Consider the following 18,691-nt stretch of genomic DNA (forward strand, 5'->3'; position numbering starts at 1 on the left):
TTTAGATGGCAACCGGAGGCGGTTAAGTACTTGGGGGTAATGTTAACTAAAAGATACCAAGATCTAAATAGATTTAATTATGTACCGTTGATAGAAAAGCTTAAAAAAGATCTGATAAAATGGGAAGGTTATAGTATATTGTGGTTGGGACGTATTTATAGCGTGAAAATGAATGTTTTGGCAAGGATTCTCTATTTATTCAGAACAATTCCTACTAAATATCCGAGGATGGAATGTAGAGCTCTACAAAAGGCTATAGAAAAATTTGTGTGGGAAGGAAAAAAGGCCAGAATAAGCAGAAAAATCCTATTTAAGCATAAGCTTAAAGGAGGGTTGGGGCTTCCGGACCTATTCTCCTACTATAAGGCGGCCCAATTCGTACAATTGCAGGCATGGCATCTAAAGGAGGAACAACCAAGATGGGTTAAACTTGAACGGGATCTACATGTAGAACTAAATCTGTTTGATTGTATATGGAAACCCCATCAATTAACTGAGATTAAGCAGTCTACTTCCTGCGTAGCTCACTCATTAAAATTATGGGCAACTTATAAATGGAAAGATAAGCTATGCAACCAGGGATCCTTAATGACTCCTTTGTTTCGGAACGAGGATTTCTTACCAGGTACTATTGTATCCGATTTTTATTGGTGGTCATCAAAGGGGTTATTAAGGGTAGGGGATTTAGTTGAAGGAAATAAAGTTGTTACTTTTAATAACCTTAAAGTATTATTTGATATTCCCATACGTGAATATTTTAGGTATTTACAATTGTCACACTGGTTAAAAGAACTGATAAAGAAAGGGTGTGCAGTTAATTATTCTAAATATGAATTGGAGTGTAAATATGGACAAAAAAGGAGTGAATCTATCTCTCGCCTGTATTATCATATGATTCATAGTTGATAAACAGTCTCCAATGTTTCAGTCTAAATGGGAAGTAGATTTCGGGTGTCTAATAGAAGAGAAACATTGGAATAAAATATATGAAAATGTTTCCAAAATCTCAATAAATACTATGTTAAAAGAAAATTGTTATAAAACTATAATGAGATGGTATATGACTCCGGAGAAAATTAATAAAATAAATAGTATGATACCTTCTCTCTGTTATAGAGGATGTGGACAAAAATGCACTTATCTACATATGTGGTGGGAGTGCCCACAAGTAAATAAAGTCTGGGAGTTGGTATTCCAGGAAATTAGTTTGATATGTAATATACAGGTTCACCCTTGCCCTATAATTGCTCTTCTTAATTTAATAATAAAAAAGGAGGACTATACGGAAAATATAAAAATGAAAAAGATATGCTTGGCTTCAAGATTAGTTATTGCAAAACATTGGAAAGGCCCAATACCTCAGACCTGGGAACCCATACAAGCTAAAATAGGGGAGATTCTGGTTATGGAAAAAATAACAGCTTTATCAAAGAATGAGCTGGAGAAGTTTAAAATAATATGGGAACCTTATATTGCCAGATTTCCAACTGATATGGGTCTAGGTTAATGAGGCTTAAGAACTATTTTTTTTTTTTTTTTTTTTATAGGAGATGTAACGTTGCGATGTGCTCTAATCTACATATAAGTGGATACATATGATTCGGCTTCTTGCCCCCCCTTTTTTTTTTTTTTTTTTTTTTTTTTTTTTTGGGGTTTAGTTTTGATTTAATGAAGGGGTAGGAGGGAATGAAAAAATAATAAAAGAAAGTGATATATTGTGATAAAAGAATATTGTAATTTGTATTTATGCTGATGTGTATTTGATATTCTTTATTTTATACGCAATAAAAAAGAATTTAAAAAAAAAAAACAGGTGATCAAACAAGGGGTTAAACAGAAGCGTTGTCGAAAGCAGGCAAAGGTCAGGTTCCAGAAGTAAGAATAGTCAAAATAGCCAGGCAGGGGTCAAAACTGGTTTAGAATATAACAGACAGATTAGCACAAGGCTCAGGAGCTCCAGGAAATTCAATCCTATCACAGGCAATGACAAACTGTGGGAATGCCCCTTTAATACTTTCAAATTTGGTGCCATTGCGCGCTGACGTCATCACGCCAGCGCGCATGCGCCTTTAAATCCGGAAGTGCGCATGCGCACACGCACTAAGAGAAACCCGGAAGAGGCGGCGGGCGGGCGTCCCCGCCGAGGGGGCGGCACGCGTCCCTGACGTCCCCCCACTAGACCACCAGGGTGAGATTTCGTTACAGCTGCACTTATAATGATTGTAGAGAAAGTAAAGTATGCAAAACATAAATATGATCATTTTATGTGATATTGCTATTCTTATAGTAGTAACCTGCTTGTGTGGCCATTTTGGTTAAGGGCATTCCTGCTGTTTTGCCATTAACTTATGACTCACTCCTGTTCCTCTTCCTGTCTAAGCTGAGAGCAATAATGGGACAGGCCACACCCACCTGCCATGTTGTATTAAATGTACCAGAAGTTACTGTGCTTGTCTGGCTGCTTTGCCTGACTCTCAGAGTCAGTTATAAGTTTTGTATATGATAGTTAGACTCCAATGTCTCCTCCTAGCTGTAATCTTGCACCAATTAGCTTGTAGTAACCTCTTAATAATCTTCTTAGCTATAGTTCAACTACTACATAATAGCTTTAGCCAGAGACTTGGGACTGATCATATGCACACATACCTCCCAACTGTCCCTTTTTCAGAGGGACAGTCCCTCTTTTGACAGCTCAACCCGCAGTCCCTCATTTGTACTGGAAAGTCCCTCTTTTCTCTGCACTGAACAGCCAGAAAGTTTCTAACTTAATTGGCTTTTGGCAGAGAGGCCAGTACAGCTAACAGGTGCAACTAAGATACTTTATAACAATTTTGAGATAAGAAAATTTTAACAGTTTAGATAAGGAGAAATATTTTCACATTTTTTTAACCTGCCAAACTTTGTAAAATGAACATGGTAATTAGGGGTGTGGCCACAAAATGGGTGTGGTCAAAAAAATTGCTGCACTACATGCAAAATAATTTTTTGTCTCTCTTTTTATTTCCAAAATGTTGGTAGGTATGGTCCAACTACTACATAATAGCTTTAGCCAGAGACTTGGGACTGATCATGTGCACAGTGCATACCTCCCAACTGTCCCTTTTTTGGAGGGACAGTCCCTCTTTTAACAGCTCAGCCTGCAGTCCCTCATTTGTACTGGAAAGTCCCTCTTTTCTCTGCACTGAACAACCAGAAAAAGAAACAACATTTCTAACTTACAAGAAGTCATCTGTAGTGTGGGTACTTCAATGTGGTAAACAAATTACTCACCACGTAAGGGAAGTGGCCAAAGTGCAGTGCCCTGAGCCCTCAGCATAGGGGGCGGACAAACCGAAATGTAAAAAGGAGCAGGCACTCAATGAGCGCAGACTTCCAGCAGGCACCAATTCAAAGTGTAAAGATCTTTATTGTATCCAAAATTTCTAACTTAATTGGCTTTTGGCAGAGAGGCCAGTACAGCTAACAGGTGCAACTAAGATACTTTGTAACAATTTTGAAATAAGAAAATAAGTAATTTTAACAGTTTAGATAAGGAGAAATATTTTCAAACTTTTATAACCTGCCAAACTTTGTAAAATGAACATGGTAATTAGGGGGTGTGGCCACAGAAAGGGATGTGGTCAAAAAAATTGCCTCGCTACATGACAAAAAAAATTTTTGTCCCTCATTTTACTTCCAAAATGTTGGGAGGTATGAATTACTGGGCTGTCCAGGTGAAAACCAGGCAGGTGGCAACCCTAGGGGTAGAGCAGTGGGAAGAATGAAATAAAGGTGAATACGTTGCCTATTTATTGTGTAGGTTGTGGGTCTGTACAATGGGCCCCAGCACTTACTTTCTGTTCAATAAGGCCGTGCTTTATGGCATCATGAGCCTCGTTTACTAATGTGAGTGACGTGCAAAAGGTTCAGTTCCCCATCAATTTCCCACAATGCTCCATACAACATCCAGGCACAATGGCACCCGCTACACACAGTTATATGGCAGATTGGCTCAAAATACATTGTACTTGTGCCCCCCGAAACTCTCTCATCTCACAATCTCATTCACATTGATGGTACAAGGGGCACATTGGCACTAGGCCTTTTGCACTTTTTGCTCCCATTTTTAAATATTTTAATAGTAAAAGAAACCCTGAGTCTATATGTGGGTGGGGGTCAAGTTTCTGTTACTGTTGGTCCATTAGTCGGGCAGGAAAGCCAAATTCTGGGGGGGGTCACTAGATTTGTCACAAACTCCATGAGATCCGATCTATAAAAAGCACATTATTGTTGCAGTAATAATAATGATAATAATAATAATAATGATAATAATAATAATAATAATGATAATAATAATGATAATAATAGTAATAATGATAATAATAATGATAATAATAATAATAATAATAATAATAATGATTATGAGATCCGATCTATAAAAAGTCAATTTATTGTTGCAGTAATAATAATAATAATAATAATAATAATAATGATAAAAATAATGATAATGATAATAATAATAATGATAATAATAGTAATAATGATAATAATAATAATAATAATGATAATAATAGTAATAATGATAATAATAATAATGATAAAAATAATGATAATGATAATGATAATAATAATAATAATAATGATAATAATAGTAATAATGATAATAATAATGATAATAATAATGATAATAATAATAATAATAATAATAATAATAATAATAGTAATAATAATAATAATAATAATAATAATAATAATAATGATAATAATAATAATAATGATTATGAGATCCGATCTATAAAAAGTCCATTTATTGTTTCAGATCCTACACAAATATTAATAATAATTCTAATAATAATACAAATATTAATAAAACAAGCAATATACACTGACAGTAAATAAATACAGTATATATCTATATATAGGGCTGGATCATTTATTTTCAGAGGTTTCTTAGAAAACAGGGAATAATGAATCAGATTCCAATTGTCTCTTCGGCTCCGTCTTCCTTCTGTGAGAGACAAGGTGGGGGGTTAAGGTCACTTGGTTCTGGTTCCGCCATTAGATGTTTCCCCCCTCACAGAGGTCACTGACCCCTCGGCTAGCATATAATAGAGTTAACCCAGCGCTGCAGAGAGGCAGAATAGGAAGAAAAATAATGACCAATAGCAAAGCCGTCTTGCCATTCCTGAATCTCTGTATTTATATTGAACCCCCCCCCCTTTCCTCCTTCAGAGATATGGAATTTCGGGCAAGTGTCAGGGGAAGGATTCCTTTGCAGGGCCAAGTTTGATTTAGGGGCCCATTGGATGTAGAAGAGTTACTTAAAGGAGAAGGAAAGGTAAAAACTAAGTAAGCCTTATCAGAAAGGTCCATATAAATATACCAGTAAACCCCCAAAGTAGTGCTGCTCTGAGTCCCCTGTCAAAAGAAACACAGCATTTCTTTCCTTCTATTGTGTACCCATGGGCTTCTGTATCAGACTTCCTGCCTTCAGCTTAAACCTCATTGCCCTGGGCAAGAGCATGCTCAGTTCCCTTCTCTACTGTAATCTGAGCCCAGAGCAGGGAGAGACTCAGGCAGGAAGTGATGTCACACCACATTAATACTGCAGCTCCTATACTAAACAAACAGAGAGCTTCTAGAGCTTTTTACTCAGGTATGATAAAACATTCTACAGAATAAATATAACATTCTAGCTTGCACTATTGCAGCTAATCTATTGGCAATAAAATGCCTTCATAGCTTTCCTTCTCCTTTAATGTACAAATGATATTGTTACATTGAACTACAAGTCCCAGCCTCCCACTTACAACCAATGTTCCCCCCATCCTCTGTGACCCCCCCTGTTCCCTATACTTCCAGCTGATGTTCCCCTGTTCTCTATACTTACAGTCAATGTTCCCCTGTTCCCTATACTTATAGCCAATGTTCCCTATACTTACAGCCAATGTTCCCCTGTTCCCTATACTTATAGCCAATGTTCCCTATACTTGCAGTCAATGTTCCCTATACTTGCAGCCAATGTTCCCTATACTTACAGTCAATGTTCCCCTGTTCCCTATACTTACAGCCAATGTTCCCTATACTTACAGTCAATGTTCCCCAGTTCCCTATACTTACAGCCAATGTTCCCTATACTTACAGCCAATGTTCCCCAGTTCCCTATACTTACAGCCAATGTTCCCCTGTTCCCTATACTTACAGCCAATGTTCCCCAGTTCCCTATACTTACAGCCAATGTTCCCTATACTTACAGTCAATGTTCCCCTGTTCCCTATACTTACAGCCAATGTTCCCCTGTTCCCTATACTTACAGCCAATGTTCCCCAGTTCCCTATACTTACAGCCAATGTTCCCTATACTTACAGTCAATGTTCCCCAGTTCCCTATACTTACAGCCAATGTTCCCTATACTTACAGCCAATGTTCCCCAGTTCCCTATACTTACAGCCAATGTTCCCTATACTTACAGTCAATGTTCCCCTGTTCCCTATACTTACAGCCAATGTTCCCCTGTTCCCTATACTTACAGCCAATGTTCCCCAGTTCCCTATACTTACAGCCAATGTTCCCTATACTTACAGTCAATGTTCCCCTGTTCCCTATACTTACAGGCAATGTTCCCCTGTTCCCTATACTTACAGCCAATGTTCCCCTGTTCCCTATACTTACAGCCAATGTTCCCCTGTTCCCTATACTTACAGCTAATGTTCCCCTGTTCCCTATACTTACAGGCAATGTTCCCCTGTTCCCTATACTTACAGACAATGTTCCCCAGTTCCCTATACTTACAGGCAATGTTCCCCTGTTCCCTATACTTACAGCCAATGTTCCCTATACTTACAGTCAATGTTCCCCTGTTCCCTATACGTACAGCTAATGTTCCCTATACTTACAGCCAATGTTCCCCTGTTCCCTATACTTACAGGCAATGTTCCCCAGTTCCCTATACTTACAGCCAATGTTCCCTATACTTACAGTCAATGTTCCCCAGTTCCCTATACTTACAGGCAACGTTCCCCTGTTCCCTATACTTACAGGCAATGTTCCCTATACTTACAGCCAATGTTCCCCAGTTCCCTATACTTACAGCTAATGTTCCCCTGTTCCCTATACTTACAGCCAATGTTCCCTATACTTACAGTCAATGTTCCCCTGTTCCCTATACTTACAGCCAATGTTCCCCTGTTCCCTATACTTACAGCCAATGTTCCCTATACTTACAGTCAATGTTCCCCAGTTCCCTATACTTACAGTCAATGTTCCCTATACTTACAGTCAATGTTCCCTATACTTACAGCCAATGTTCCCTATACTTACAGTCAATGTTCCCCTGTTCCCTATACTTACAGCCAATGTTCCCTATACTTACAGTCAATGTTCCCCTGTTCCCTATACTTACAGCCAATGTTCCCCTGTTCCCTATACTTACAGCCAATGTTCCCTATACTTACAGTCAATGTTCCCCAGTTCCCTATACTTACAGCCAATGTTCCCTATACTTACAGCCAATGTTCCCCAGTTCCCTATACTTACAGCCAATGTTCCCTATACTTACAATCAATGTTCCCCTGTTCCCTATACTTACAGCCAATGTTCCCCTGTTCCCTATACTTACAGCCAATGTTCCCCTGTTCCCTATACTTACAGCCAATGTTCCCCTGTTCCCTATACTTACAGCTAATGTTCCCCTGTTCCCTATACTTACAGGCAATGTTCCCCTGTTCCCTATACTTACAGACAATGTTCCCCAGTTCCCTATACTTACAGGCAATGTTCCCCTGTTCCCTATACTTACAGCCAATGTTCCCTATACTTACAGTCAATGTTCCCCTGTTCCCTATACGTACAGCTAATGTTCCCTATACTTACAGCCAATGTTCCCCTGTTCCCTATACTTACAGGCAATGTTCCCCAGTTCCCTATACTTACAGCCAATGTTCCCTATACTTACAGTCAATGTTCCCCAGTTCCCTATACTTACAGGCAATGTTCCCCTGTTCCCTATACTTACAGGCAATGTTCCCTATACTTACAGCCAATGTTCCCCAGTTCCCTATACTTACAGCCAATGTTCCCCAGTTCCCTATACTTACAGCTAATGTTAAACAAAAACACGGGTGGTGAAAGATTAAAGCGGAGCTCACCCTTCCTTGTGGCGTCTCGGCCGCAGCTCTCGCGATACTCCGGCAACTCCAAGCCGGCATCTGCAGGACAAAACTATGTATCGCTGTTCGGCGCTGGCCAGTCCACATCAAGACTCGCCACACTTGTTCTTTGAAAAAGCGGCTTTATTCGAATTGCAATGAGTGATAACAGGCAGTGGGTAAGTGGTGCGAACTAACGCGTTTCGTGCCCTCTCTATTGGCACTTCATCAGAGTTCAAAGTGTGTCTCGTGATAAACCATTATATAGAGTGTTAAGTGTTAAACACCTGTGTGTATAAATTAATTAACATAAATCCAATCCCCTCAATTGTATCAAAACATCCTATTGGACACTGGTGAATCCTAAATTATAATACTAGATGAATTCTTCTCAATAGATTGTCATATATTTTATAGGGAATACAAGCAGTGGATAAAATCAAAAAATAAAAAAATAAAGGCATAAATACAAATATAGACTTAAAATGATTTCTGTGGAATTATATATTTAAATATTTAAATAGTGATATTTGTGAATAAACCCATTTAATACCAATACACTATAAGACCAATACTTTCATTTGTTCACATCACATATGAATTAATTGTGTATATACATAAAATCTCAATTAAATAAATATAATACATACCGTGTAAATATAGTGTAACAATTAAAACCACCAAGCTTTTAAATAGGTGTTAAAAAGTATATATATGCATGTAACAGCATTAATATTTCATATATAGTTCATATATAGTTGTTTAATATTTACTTAAATTAATATAGCTGTATCATGCATATATAACCACATACATTATTCATTTCTGACACACGTGAAGTATATATAAATTCCAAATGTTACTTAACAACTTTATTCATTTATCTTATTGTATTTTATTATATATTATTTTATATTTTATATAAGAAGGGACACGGAGGAATTGTAGTCTCACCCTTGTCCTCCATAGGGCTCCGAAAAACTACAGCACTATCAAACGGGGTTGTAATTGTTAACACTCTCATCACTGCTTTTGATCACATCTATATTCTACCTAGATAATACTTCCTTTTTATATCCCTTTTATTCTATATAGGACTTAACATCACACTCTCTATTCAATCCTTCAGGTGATACTGTTTCTAATAAAAGTATCCACTTGATTTCCTTTTTGGACAACAGTTTATCAATATCTCCTTTTCTTTTCCCCAGACTGACAGTTTCAATTGCCTGGAATGATACAAAGTATTCGTTAGCATTGTGTTCACTTACTACATGAGCAGCTATTGCTGAGGTTAAATCGTTCCTATTTATACAGGCTATATGTTCTAATACTCTGTCTTTTAATCTCCTTTTCGTTTTCCCTACATATTGTTTTCCACAACGACACGTAGCCAAATATATGACATTCTCAGTACGACAATTGGCATACGTGTTGTTATTGTAAACTTTATTTGTAATGGTACTCCGTATATCTTTCGAAGGTTTAATAAACCTACAACATTTACAGATCTTTGCTCCACACTTAAATGTACCCTTAACAGTTAACCAATTTTTATTTGTTTTCCTTTCGGGTAACATACTCGGTGACAATTTGTCCCTTAAATTCGGTCCCCGCCTATATACAAACTGTGGTCTACCTATATCAAGTTTCGACAATATCGGATCTGATCCCAGAATTTTCCAATGTTTATTAATAATGCGTTGTATGTCACTCGCTTCAGAACTATATTGGGTAATAAATTTCAATTTCTTCACCTTGTCATTATTTTCTCGTTTCCTACACTTCTGTTTGTCACCTAGTTTCGCAAGTAATTCTGATCTATCACTCAGGACTGCCTTTTCATATGCCATTTTTATTTCCCCAGTAGTATAACCCCTCTGTAACAGTCTATCCCACAGTTCCATTGCTCTCAATTGGAATGCATCCCATGTGGAACAATTACGTCGCAATCTCAAAAACTGTCCAATCGGTAGGCTACGTAAAAGGGGTTCTGGATGGCTACTTTGTCTTAATAGAAGTGAATTTCGACTTATCGATTTCCTATACACATCAGTGTGCACCACCCGGTGGTCATGCACAAACCTTATGTCCAGGAAATCAATAGTTTTCTTGTCACTTGTATATGTAAACATGATATTCTTATCATTAGTGTTACATTGTTTGACAAACTGATCCAACTGTAACTCACTACCTTCCCATACAAGTATCAAATCGTCAATATAGCGATAATACCTTTTCACATTAGGGAATAATGGGATCCTATGTATGTGGAACTTCTCTAGCCAGCCCATAAACAAATTTGCATATGAGGGTGCAAACCGCCCCCCCATAGCTGTCCCGCATTTCTGTAAGTAATAGGTCCCACTAAACATAAAATAATTGTGATTCAGTAGGTACTCAACTGAATCAAGTATAAACTGATTTTGTTCCTGGCTGTATAATTGACACTGTCTCAGCCAATAATGTAATGCTTGCAAACCATCAGTGTGCCTAATCGAAGAATATAGTGCTGTGACATCCATTGTTACCCATAAATAATCGTGATCCCATTCAATCTCACTTATCTTGTTAATGGCATCACCACTGTCCCTGAGGTATGAAGGTAACTGAACGACAATCGGTTGTATTAATTTATCAATATATTCACTTAACCCCTCATTGAGGGACCCTATACCGGCCACTATGGGCCTGCCCTTAGGTTTTTTAGGGTCCTTGTGGACTTTAGGAAGTGTGTGAAAAATGGGTGTCCTCGGATGCTCCACCCATATATACTCAACCTCATTGTCATTCAGTATCCCCATACCTTTCCCATATTGGATCAGGTTACGCAACTTATTTTGAAAAATCTTAGTGGGATCTGCCTCCAATTTTATATAGTTACTACTATCATTCAGTTGTTGTAAAATATCCATTACATAGTATTCCCGATCTATCACAACTATGGAACCCCCCTTATCAGAATTCCTAATCACTATATCTTGATTGTTAATGAGAGATTGCAGAGCCTGTTGTTCAGACTTGGTCAAATTATTTTGTTTTTGTTTAGCTGTTCTGGCTTCCAAATTAGCTGAAAGTTGTCTCAAGTCTTTTACAACTAGGTCATAAAATCTCTCAACAAAGGGGCCCCTATGTCCTAATGGGTTAAAGTGTGACTTAGTTTTTAAATTGGTATGGGTCACTGTTCTGCTACTATCTACAACGTCTTGGGGCAGTATTACAATTTGATCATCATCTGCCTGTAAGGTATCTATCACCTCCAAAACATCCTGTGTAAGATAATTCTGTATATCTATATCCCCCATTATTTGGTTTTCACAGTTGTATTTGGGACTAAAAAATCTCTTAAGGGCTAGTAGTCTGGTAAACTTATTTACATCCACAATCGTATCAATTAATGAAAAATGTGTTGAAGGGCAAAAAGTCAATCCTTTGTTCAATAACATCTTATCCCCCTCTGTTAACATATAACCAGATAAATTAATTACCAGATCCTCAAAGTCCACATCATCACGTATTATCTCTTCTTCGCCACCATCTTGCTCTTGCCTTTCTTGGGTCCTGTTGTTCTTTTGATGTTTATTATTTCCTCCTCTCTTGCCCCTTTTCCGTTTTCTGTTCTTTTTCTCTTGATCAGATTGATTGATTCGTCGTCTTCCTCTTCTTGGCTCACATCCAGATCGCTGCCCGATGTCACTAAAAAAGAGACACTAGGGGAAGAAACTTCAGACCCTGCACAGGATATATCAGCATTAATTCTGTTTCCTTGACCTCGATATCTCTCTGTTTTTAAGGTTGGCTTCATACGCTCCCATCTCCCCCGTTGTGGATTCATTCTCATTCCCCAGGAGAATACTCTATTTTGGTCATAATCCGATTTATCCCTTAGAAATTTTCTCTGTTTCATTTCCATAATCTTGTTCTCAAGGGTGTCAATATCTGTTTTCATCTTCTTAATAAATTTTTCAAAATCTGAATTGCCCTTATACACATTCATAGTTGTTTCTAATTGAGTGATTTCTTGTCCCAGTCTCTCCTGTTCCTGCTGGTATTTATCTATAAGTATTTTCATCAGTTTCAATGAACAGTCAGTTAACACCCCATACCAATCATCCATTAGGCCCTTATCCTGTATTTCAAAAGCTGGAAATTTTTTGATCCGCAGACCACGTGGTACTCTACCCACTTTTAAGTAATTTTGTAGTGTAGTAATTTCCCACCAAAGCTTCAATTCTTTTATCGATAGTTTTTGAAACTTCTTTAGCAAAGTATGCATATTTGTATCCGGCTGTTCAGTTTCAGCCGTTACCGGGATATTACTCGTAACACCTTCAGCCACTTCAAATATTGTACGTGCTTTTTGTAATCTCCTGGTGTTAATTTGCTGTAGATTCCCCATCCCTTCTTTCGTTGTTAAGTCCACTCCCACTGCCTCACTCAATAATGCACTTGTAGCCATAATAGGCCTTACTGTGTGTTATATACAAATATAAATAAATATGCTCACATATCCGTACGTACACACTTCAGAATGATCCGTCGTACGCTTCTATCATCCAAGGCACATCGGGGTCTCAAACGCTTCCCATATCACACCCACGGAGTTAGCGAATTATGTGAAACAAAAACACGGGTGGTGAAAGATTAAAGCGGAGCTCACCCTTCCTTGTGGCGTCTCGGCCGCAGCTCTTGCGATACTCCGGCAACTCCAAGCCGGCATCTGCAGGACAAAACTATGTATCGCTGTTCGGCGCTGGCCAGTCCACATCAAGACTCGCCACACTTGTTCTTTGAAAAAGCGGCTTTATTCGAATTGCAATGAGTGATAACAGGCAGTGGGTAAGTGGTGCGAACTAACGCGTTTCGTGCCCTCTCTATTGGCACTTCATCAGAGTTCAAAGTGTGTCTCGTGATAAACCATTATATAGAGTGTTAAGTGTTAAACACCTGTGTGTATAAATTAATTAACATAAATCCAATCCCCTCAATTGTATCAAAACATCCTATTGGACACTGGTGAATCCTAAATTATAATACTAGATGAATTCTTCTCAATAGATTGTCATATATTTTATAGGGAATACAAGCAGTGGATAAAATCAAAAAATAAAAAAATAAAGGCATAAATACAAATATAGACTTAAAATGATTTCTGTGGATATTTGGGACTAAAAAATCTCTTAAGGGCTAGTAGTCTGGTAAACTTATTTACATCCACAATCGTATCAATTAATGAAAAATGTGTTGAAGGGCAAAAAGTCAATCCTTTGTTCAATAACATCTTATCCCCCTCTGTTAACATATAACCAGATAAATTAATTACCAGATCCTCAAAGTCCACATCATCACGTATTATCTCTTCTTCGCCACCATCTTGCTCTTGCCTTTCTTGGGTCCTGTTGTTCTTTTGATGTTTATTATTTCCTCCTCTCTTGCCCCTTTTCCGTTTTCTGTTCTTTTTCTCTTGATCAGATTGATTGATTCGTCGTCTTCCTCTTCTTGGCTCACATCCAGATCGCTGCCCGATGTCACTAAAAAAGAGACACTAGGGGAAGAAACTTCAGACCCTGCACAGGATATATCAGCATTAATTCTGTTATTATGAACTATATATGAAATATTAATGCTGTTACATGCATATATATACTTTTTAACACCTATTTAAAAGCTTGGTGGTTTTAATTGTTACACTATATTTACACGGTATTTATTATATTTATTTAATTGAGATTTTATGTATATACACAATTAATTCATATGTGATGTGAACAAATGAAAGTATTGGTCTTATAGTGTATTGGTATTAAATGGGTTTATTCACAAATATCACTATTTAAATATTTAAATATATAATTCCACAGAAATCATTTTAAGTCTATATTTGTATTTATGCCTTTATTTTTTTATTTTTTGATTTTATCCACTGCTTGTATTCCCTATAAAATATATGACAATCTATTGAGAAGAATTCATCTAGTATTATAATTTAGGATTCACCAGTGTCCAATAGGATGTTTTGATACAATTGAGGGGATTGGATTTATGTTAATTAATTTATACACACAGGTGTTTAACACTTAACACTCTATATAATGGTTTATCACGAGACACACTTTGAACTCTGATGAAGTGCCAATAGAGAGGGCACGAAACGCGTTAGTTCGCACCACTTACCCACTGCCTGTTATCACTCATTGCAATTCGAATAAAGCCGCTTTTTCAAAGAACAAGTGTGGCGAGTCTTGATGTGGACTGGCCAGCGCCGAACAGCGATACATAGTTTTGTCTTACAGCTAATGTTCCCTATACTTACAGCCAATGTTCCCCTGTTCCCTATACTTACAGTCAATGTTCCCTATACTTACAGCCAATGTTCCCCTGTTCCCTATACTTACAGTCAATGTTCCCCTGTTCCCTATACTTACAGCTAATGTTCCCCAGTTCCCTATACTTACAGCTAATGTTCCCCTGTTCCCTATACTTACAGCCAATGTTCCCCTGTTCCCTATACTTACAGCCAATGTTCCCCTGTTCCCTATACTTACAGCCAATGTTCCCCTGTTCCCTATACTTACAGCCAATGTTCCCCTGTTCCCTATACTTACAGCCAATGTTCCCCTGTTCCCTATACTTACAGCCAATGTTCCCCTGTTCCCTATACTTACAGCCAATGTTCCCCTGTTCCCTATACTTTCAGCTAATGTTCCCCTGTTCCCTATACTTACAGCTAATGTTCCCCAGTTCCCTATACTTACAGCTAATGTTCCCCTGTTCCCTATACTTACAGCCAATGTTCTCCTGTTCCCTATATTTACAGCCAATGTTCTCCTGTTCCCTATACTTACAGTCAATGTTCCCCTGTTCCCTATACTTACAGCCAATGTTCCCTATACTTACAGCTAATGTTCCCCTGTTCCCTATACTTACAGTCAATGTTCCCTATACTTACAGCCAATGTTCCCCTGTTCCCTATACTTACAGCTAATGTTCCCCTGTTCCCTATACTTACAGCCAATGTTCCCCTGTTCCCTATACTTACAGCTAATGTTCCCCTGTTCCCTATACTTACAGGCAATGTTCCCCTGTTCCCTATACTTACAGCTAATGTTCCCTATACTTACAGTCAATGTTCCCTATACTTACAGCCAATGTTCCCTATACTTACAGCCAATGTTCCCCTGTTCCCTATACTTACAGCCAATGTTCCCTATACTTACAGCCAATGTTCCCCAGTTCCCTATACTTACAGCTAATGTTCCCTATACTTACAGCCAATGTTCCCCTGTTCCCTATACTTACAGTCAATGTTCCCTATACTTACAGCCAATGTTCCCTATACTTACAGTCAATGTTCCCTATACTTACAGTCAATGTTCCCTATACTTACAGTCAATGTTCCCTATACTTACAGTCAATGTTCCCTATACTTACAGTCAATGTTCCCTATACTTACAGCCAGTGTTCCCTATACTTCCAGCCAATGTTCCCCTGTTCCCTATACTTACAGCCAATGTTCCCTATACTTACAGTCAATGTTCCCCTGTTCCCTATACTTACAGCCAATGTTCCCTATACTTACAGTTAATGTTCCCCTGTTCCCTATACTTACAGCCAATGTTCCCTATACTTACAGTTAATGTTCCCCTGTTCCCTATACTTACAGCCAATGTTCCCTATACTTACAGTTAATGTTCCCTATACTTACAGGCAATGTTCCCCTGTTCCCTATACTTACAGCTAATGTTCCCTATACTTACAGTCAATGTTCCCTATACTTACAGCCAATGTTCCCTATACTTACAGCCAATGTTCCCCTGTTCCCTATACTTACAGCCAATGTTCCCTATACTTACAGCCAATGTTCCCCAGTTCCCTATACTTACAGCTAATGTTCCCTATACTTACAGCCAATGTTCCCCTGTTCCCTATACTTACAGTCAATGTTCCCTATACTTACAGCCAATGTTCCCTATACTTACAGTCAATGTTCCCTATACTTACAGTCAATGTTCCCTATACTTACAGTCAATGTTCCCTATACTTACAGTCAATGTTCCCTATACTTACAGCCAATGTTCCCTATACTTACAGTCAATGTTCCCTATACTTACAGTCAATGTTCCCCTGTTCCCTATACTTACAGTCAATGTTCCCCTGTTCCCTATACTTCCAGCCAATGTTCCCCTGTTCCCTATACTTACAGCCAATGTTCCCTATACTTACAGTCAATGTTCCCCTGTTCCCTATACTTACAGCCAATGTTCCCTATACTTACAGTTAATGTTCCCCTGTTCCCTATACTTACAGCCAATGTTCCCCAGTTCCCTATACTTACAGCTAATGTTCCCTATACTTACAGCCAATGTTCCCCTGTTCCCTATACTTACAGTCAATGTTCCCTATACTTACAGTCAATGTTCCCTATACTTACAGTCAATGTTCCCTATACTTACAGCCAATGTTCCCTATACTTACAGTCAATGTTCCCTATACTTACAGTCAATGTTCCCTATACTTACAGTCAATGTTCCCTATACTTACAGTCAATGTTCCCTATACTTACAGTCAATGTTCCCCTGTTCCCTATAGTTACAGTCAATGTTCCCTATACTTACAGCCAGTGTTCCCTATACTTCCAGCCAATGTTCCCCTGTTCCCTATACTTACAGCCAATGTTCCCTATACTTACAGTCAATGTTCCCCTGTTCCCTATACTTATAGCCAATGTTCCCTATACTTACAGCCAATGTTCCCCTGTTCCCTATACTTACAGTCAATGTTCCCTATACTTACAGCCAATGTTCCCCTGTTCCCTATACTTACAGCCAATGTTCCCCAGTTCCCTATACTTACAGCCAATGTTCCCTATACTTACAGTCAATGTTCCCTATACTTACAGCCAATGTTCCCTATACTTACAGCCAATGTTCCCTATACTTACAGCCAATGTTCCCTATACTTACAGTCAATGTTCCCTATACTTACAGTCAATGTTCCCTATACTTACAGTCAATGTTCCCTATACTTACAGCCAATGTTCCCTATACTTACAGTCAATGTTCCCCTGTTCCCTATACTTACAGTCAATGTTCCCTATACTTACAGCCAATGTTCCCCTGTTCCCTATACTTACAGCCAATGTTCCCCAGTTCCCTATACTTACAGCCAATGTTCCCTATACTTACAGTCAATGTTCCCTATACTTACAGCCAATGTTCCCTATACTTACAGCCAATGTTCCCTATACTTACAGCCAATGTTCCCTATACTTACAGTCAATGTTCCCTATACTTACAGTCAATGTTCCCTATACTTACAGTCAATGTTCCCTATACTTACAGCCAATGTTCCCTATACTTACAGTCAATGTTCCCTATACTTACAGTCAATGTTCCCTATACTTACAGTCAATGTTCCCCTGTTCCCTATAGTTACAGTCAATGTTCCCTATACTTACAGCCAGTGTTCCCCTGTTCCCTATACGTACAGCTAATGTTCCCTATACTTACAGTCAATGTTCCCTATACTTACAGTCAATGTTCCCTATACTTACAGCCAATGTTCCCTATACTTACAGTCAATGTTCCCTATACTTACAGCCAATGTTCCCTATAGTTACAGTCAATGTTCCCTATACTTACAGCCAGTGTTCCCTATACTTCCAGCCAATGTTCCCCTGTTCCCTATACTTACAGCCAATGTTCCCTATACTTACAGTCAATGTTCCCCTGTTCCCTATACTTATAGCCAATGTTCCCTATACTTACAGCCAATGTTCCCCTGTTCCCTATACTTACAGTCAATGTTCCCTATACTTACAGCCAATGTTCCCCTGTTCCCTATACTTACAGCCAATGTTCCCCAGTTCCCTATACTTACAGCCAATGTTCCCTATACTTACAGTCAATGTTCCCTATACTTACAGCCAATGTTCCCTATACTTACAGCCAATGTTCCCTATACTTACAGCCAATGTTCCCTATACTTACAGTCAATGTTCCCTATACTTACAGTCAATGTTCCCTATACTTACAGTCAATGTTCCCTATACTTACAGCCAATGTTCCCTATACTTACAGTCAATGTTCCCCTGTTCCCTATACTTACAGTCAATGTTCCCTATACTTACAGCCAATGTTCCCCTGTTCCCTATACTTACAGCCAATGTTCCCCAGTTCCCTATACTTACAGCCAATGTTCCCTATACTTACAGTCAATGTTCCCTATACTTACAGCCAATGTTCCCTATACTTACAGCCAATGTTCCCTATACTTACAGCCAATGTTCCCTATACTTACAGTCAATGTTCCCTATACTTACAGTCAATGTTCCCTATACTTACAGTCAATGTTCCCTATACTTACAGCCAATGTTCCCTATACTTACAGTCAATGTTCCCTATACTTACAGTCAATGTTCCCTATACTTACAGTCAATGTTCCCCTGTTCCCTATAGTTACAGTCAATGTTCCCTATACTTACAGCCAGTGTTCCCTATACTTCCAGCCAATGTTCCCCTGTTCCCTATACTTACAGCCAATGTTCCCCAGTTCCCTATACTTAC

General features: G+C 38.4%; 1 protein-coding gene across 1 annotated transcript; it reads right to left on the bottom strand.

Moving 5' to 3' along the window:
- Window positions 1–9,207: 9,207 nt before the first annotated feature.
- Window positions 9,208–13,152, bottom strand: LOC121399256. The gene is made up of 2 exons (XM_041579317.1): window positions 11,615–13,152; window positions 9,208–9,355 (listed from the first exon to the last, which is right to left on the bottom strand). Exon 1 carries the CDS (start codon window positions 12,583–12,585, stop codon window positions 11,644–11,646), a length of 942 nt encoding a protein of 313 aa, XP_041435251.1. The 5' UTR covers window positions 12,586–13,152; the 3' UTR covers window positions 9,208–9,355; window positions 11,615–11,643.
- Between the last annotated feature and the right edge of the window lie 5,539 nt (window positions 13,153–18,691).

This window comes from Xenopus laevis, chromosome 1S (genome assembly GCF_017654675.1).
Source record: "Xenopus laevis strain J_2021 chromosome 1S, Xenopus_laevis_v10.1, whole genome shotgun sequence".
In the NCBI taxonomy this organism is placed as follows: Eukaryota; Metazoa; Chordata; class Amphibia; order Anura; family Pipidae; genus Xenopus; species Xenopus laevis.

What these genes read in the sequence shown, in the direction of transcription:
- LOC121399256 (XM_041579317.1), bottom strand. Translation starts at nt 12,585, where the DNA reads ATGGCTACAAGTGCATTATTGAGTGAGGCAGTGGGAGTGGACTTAACA.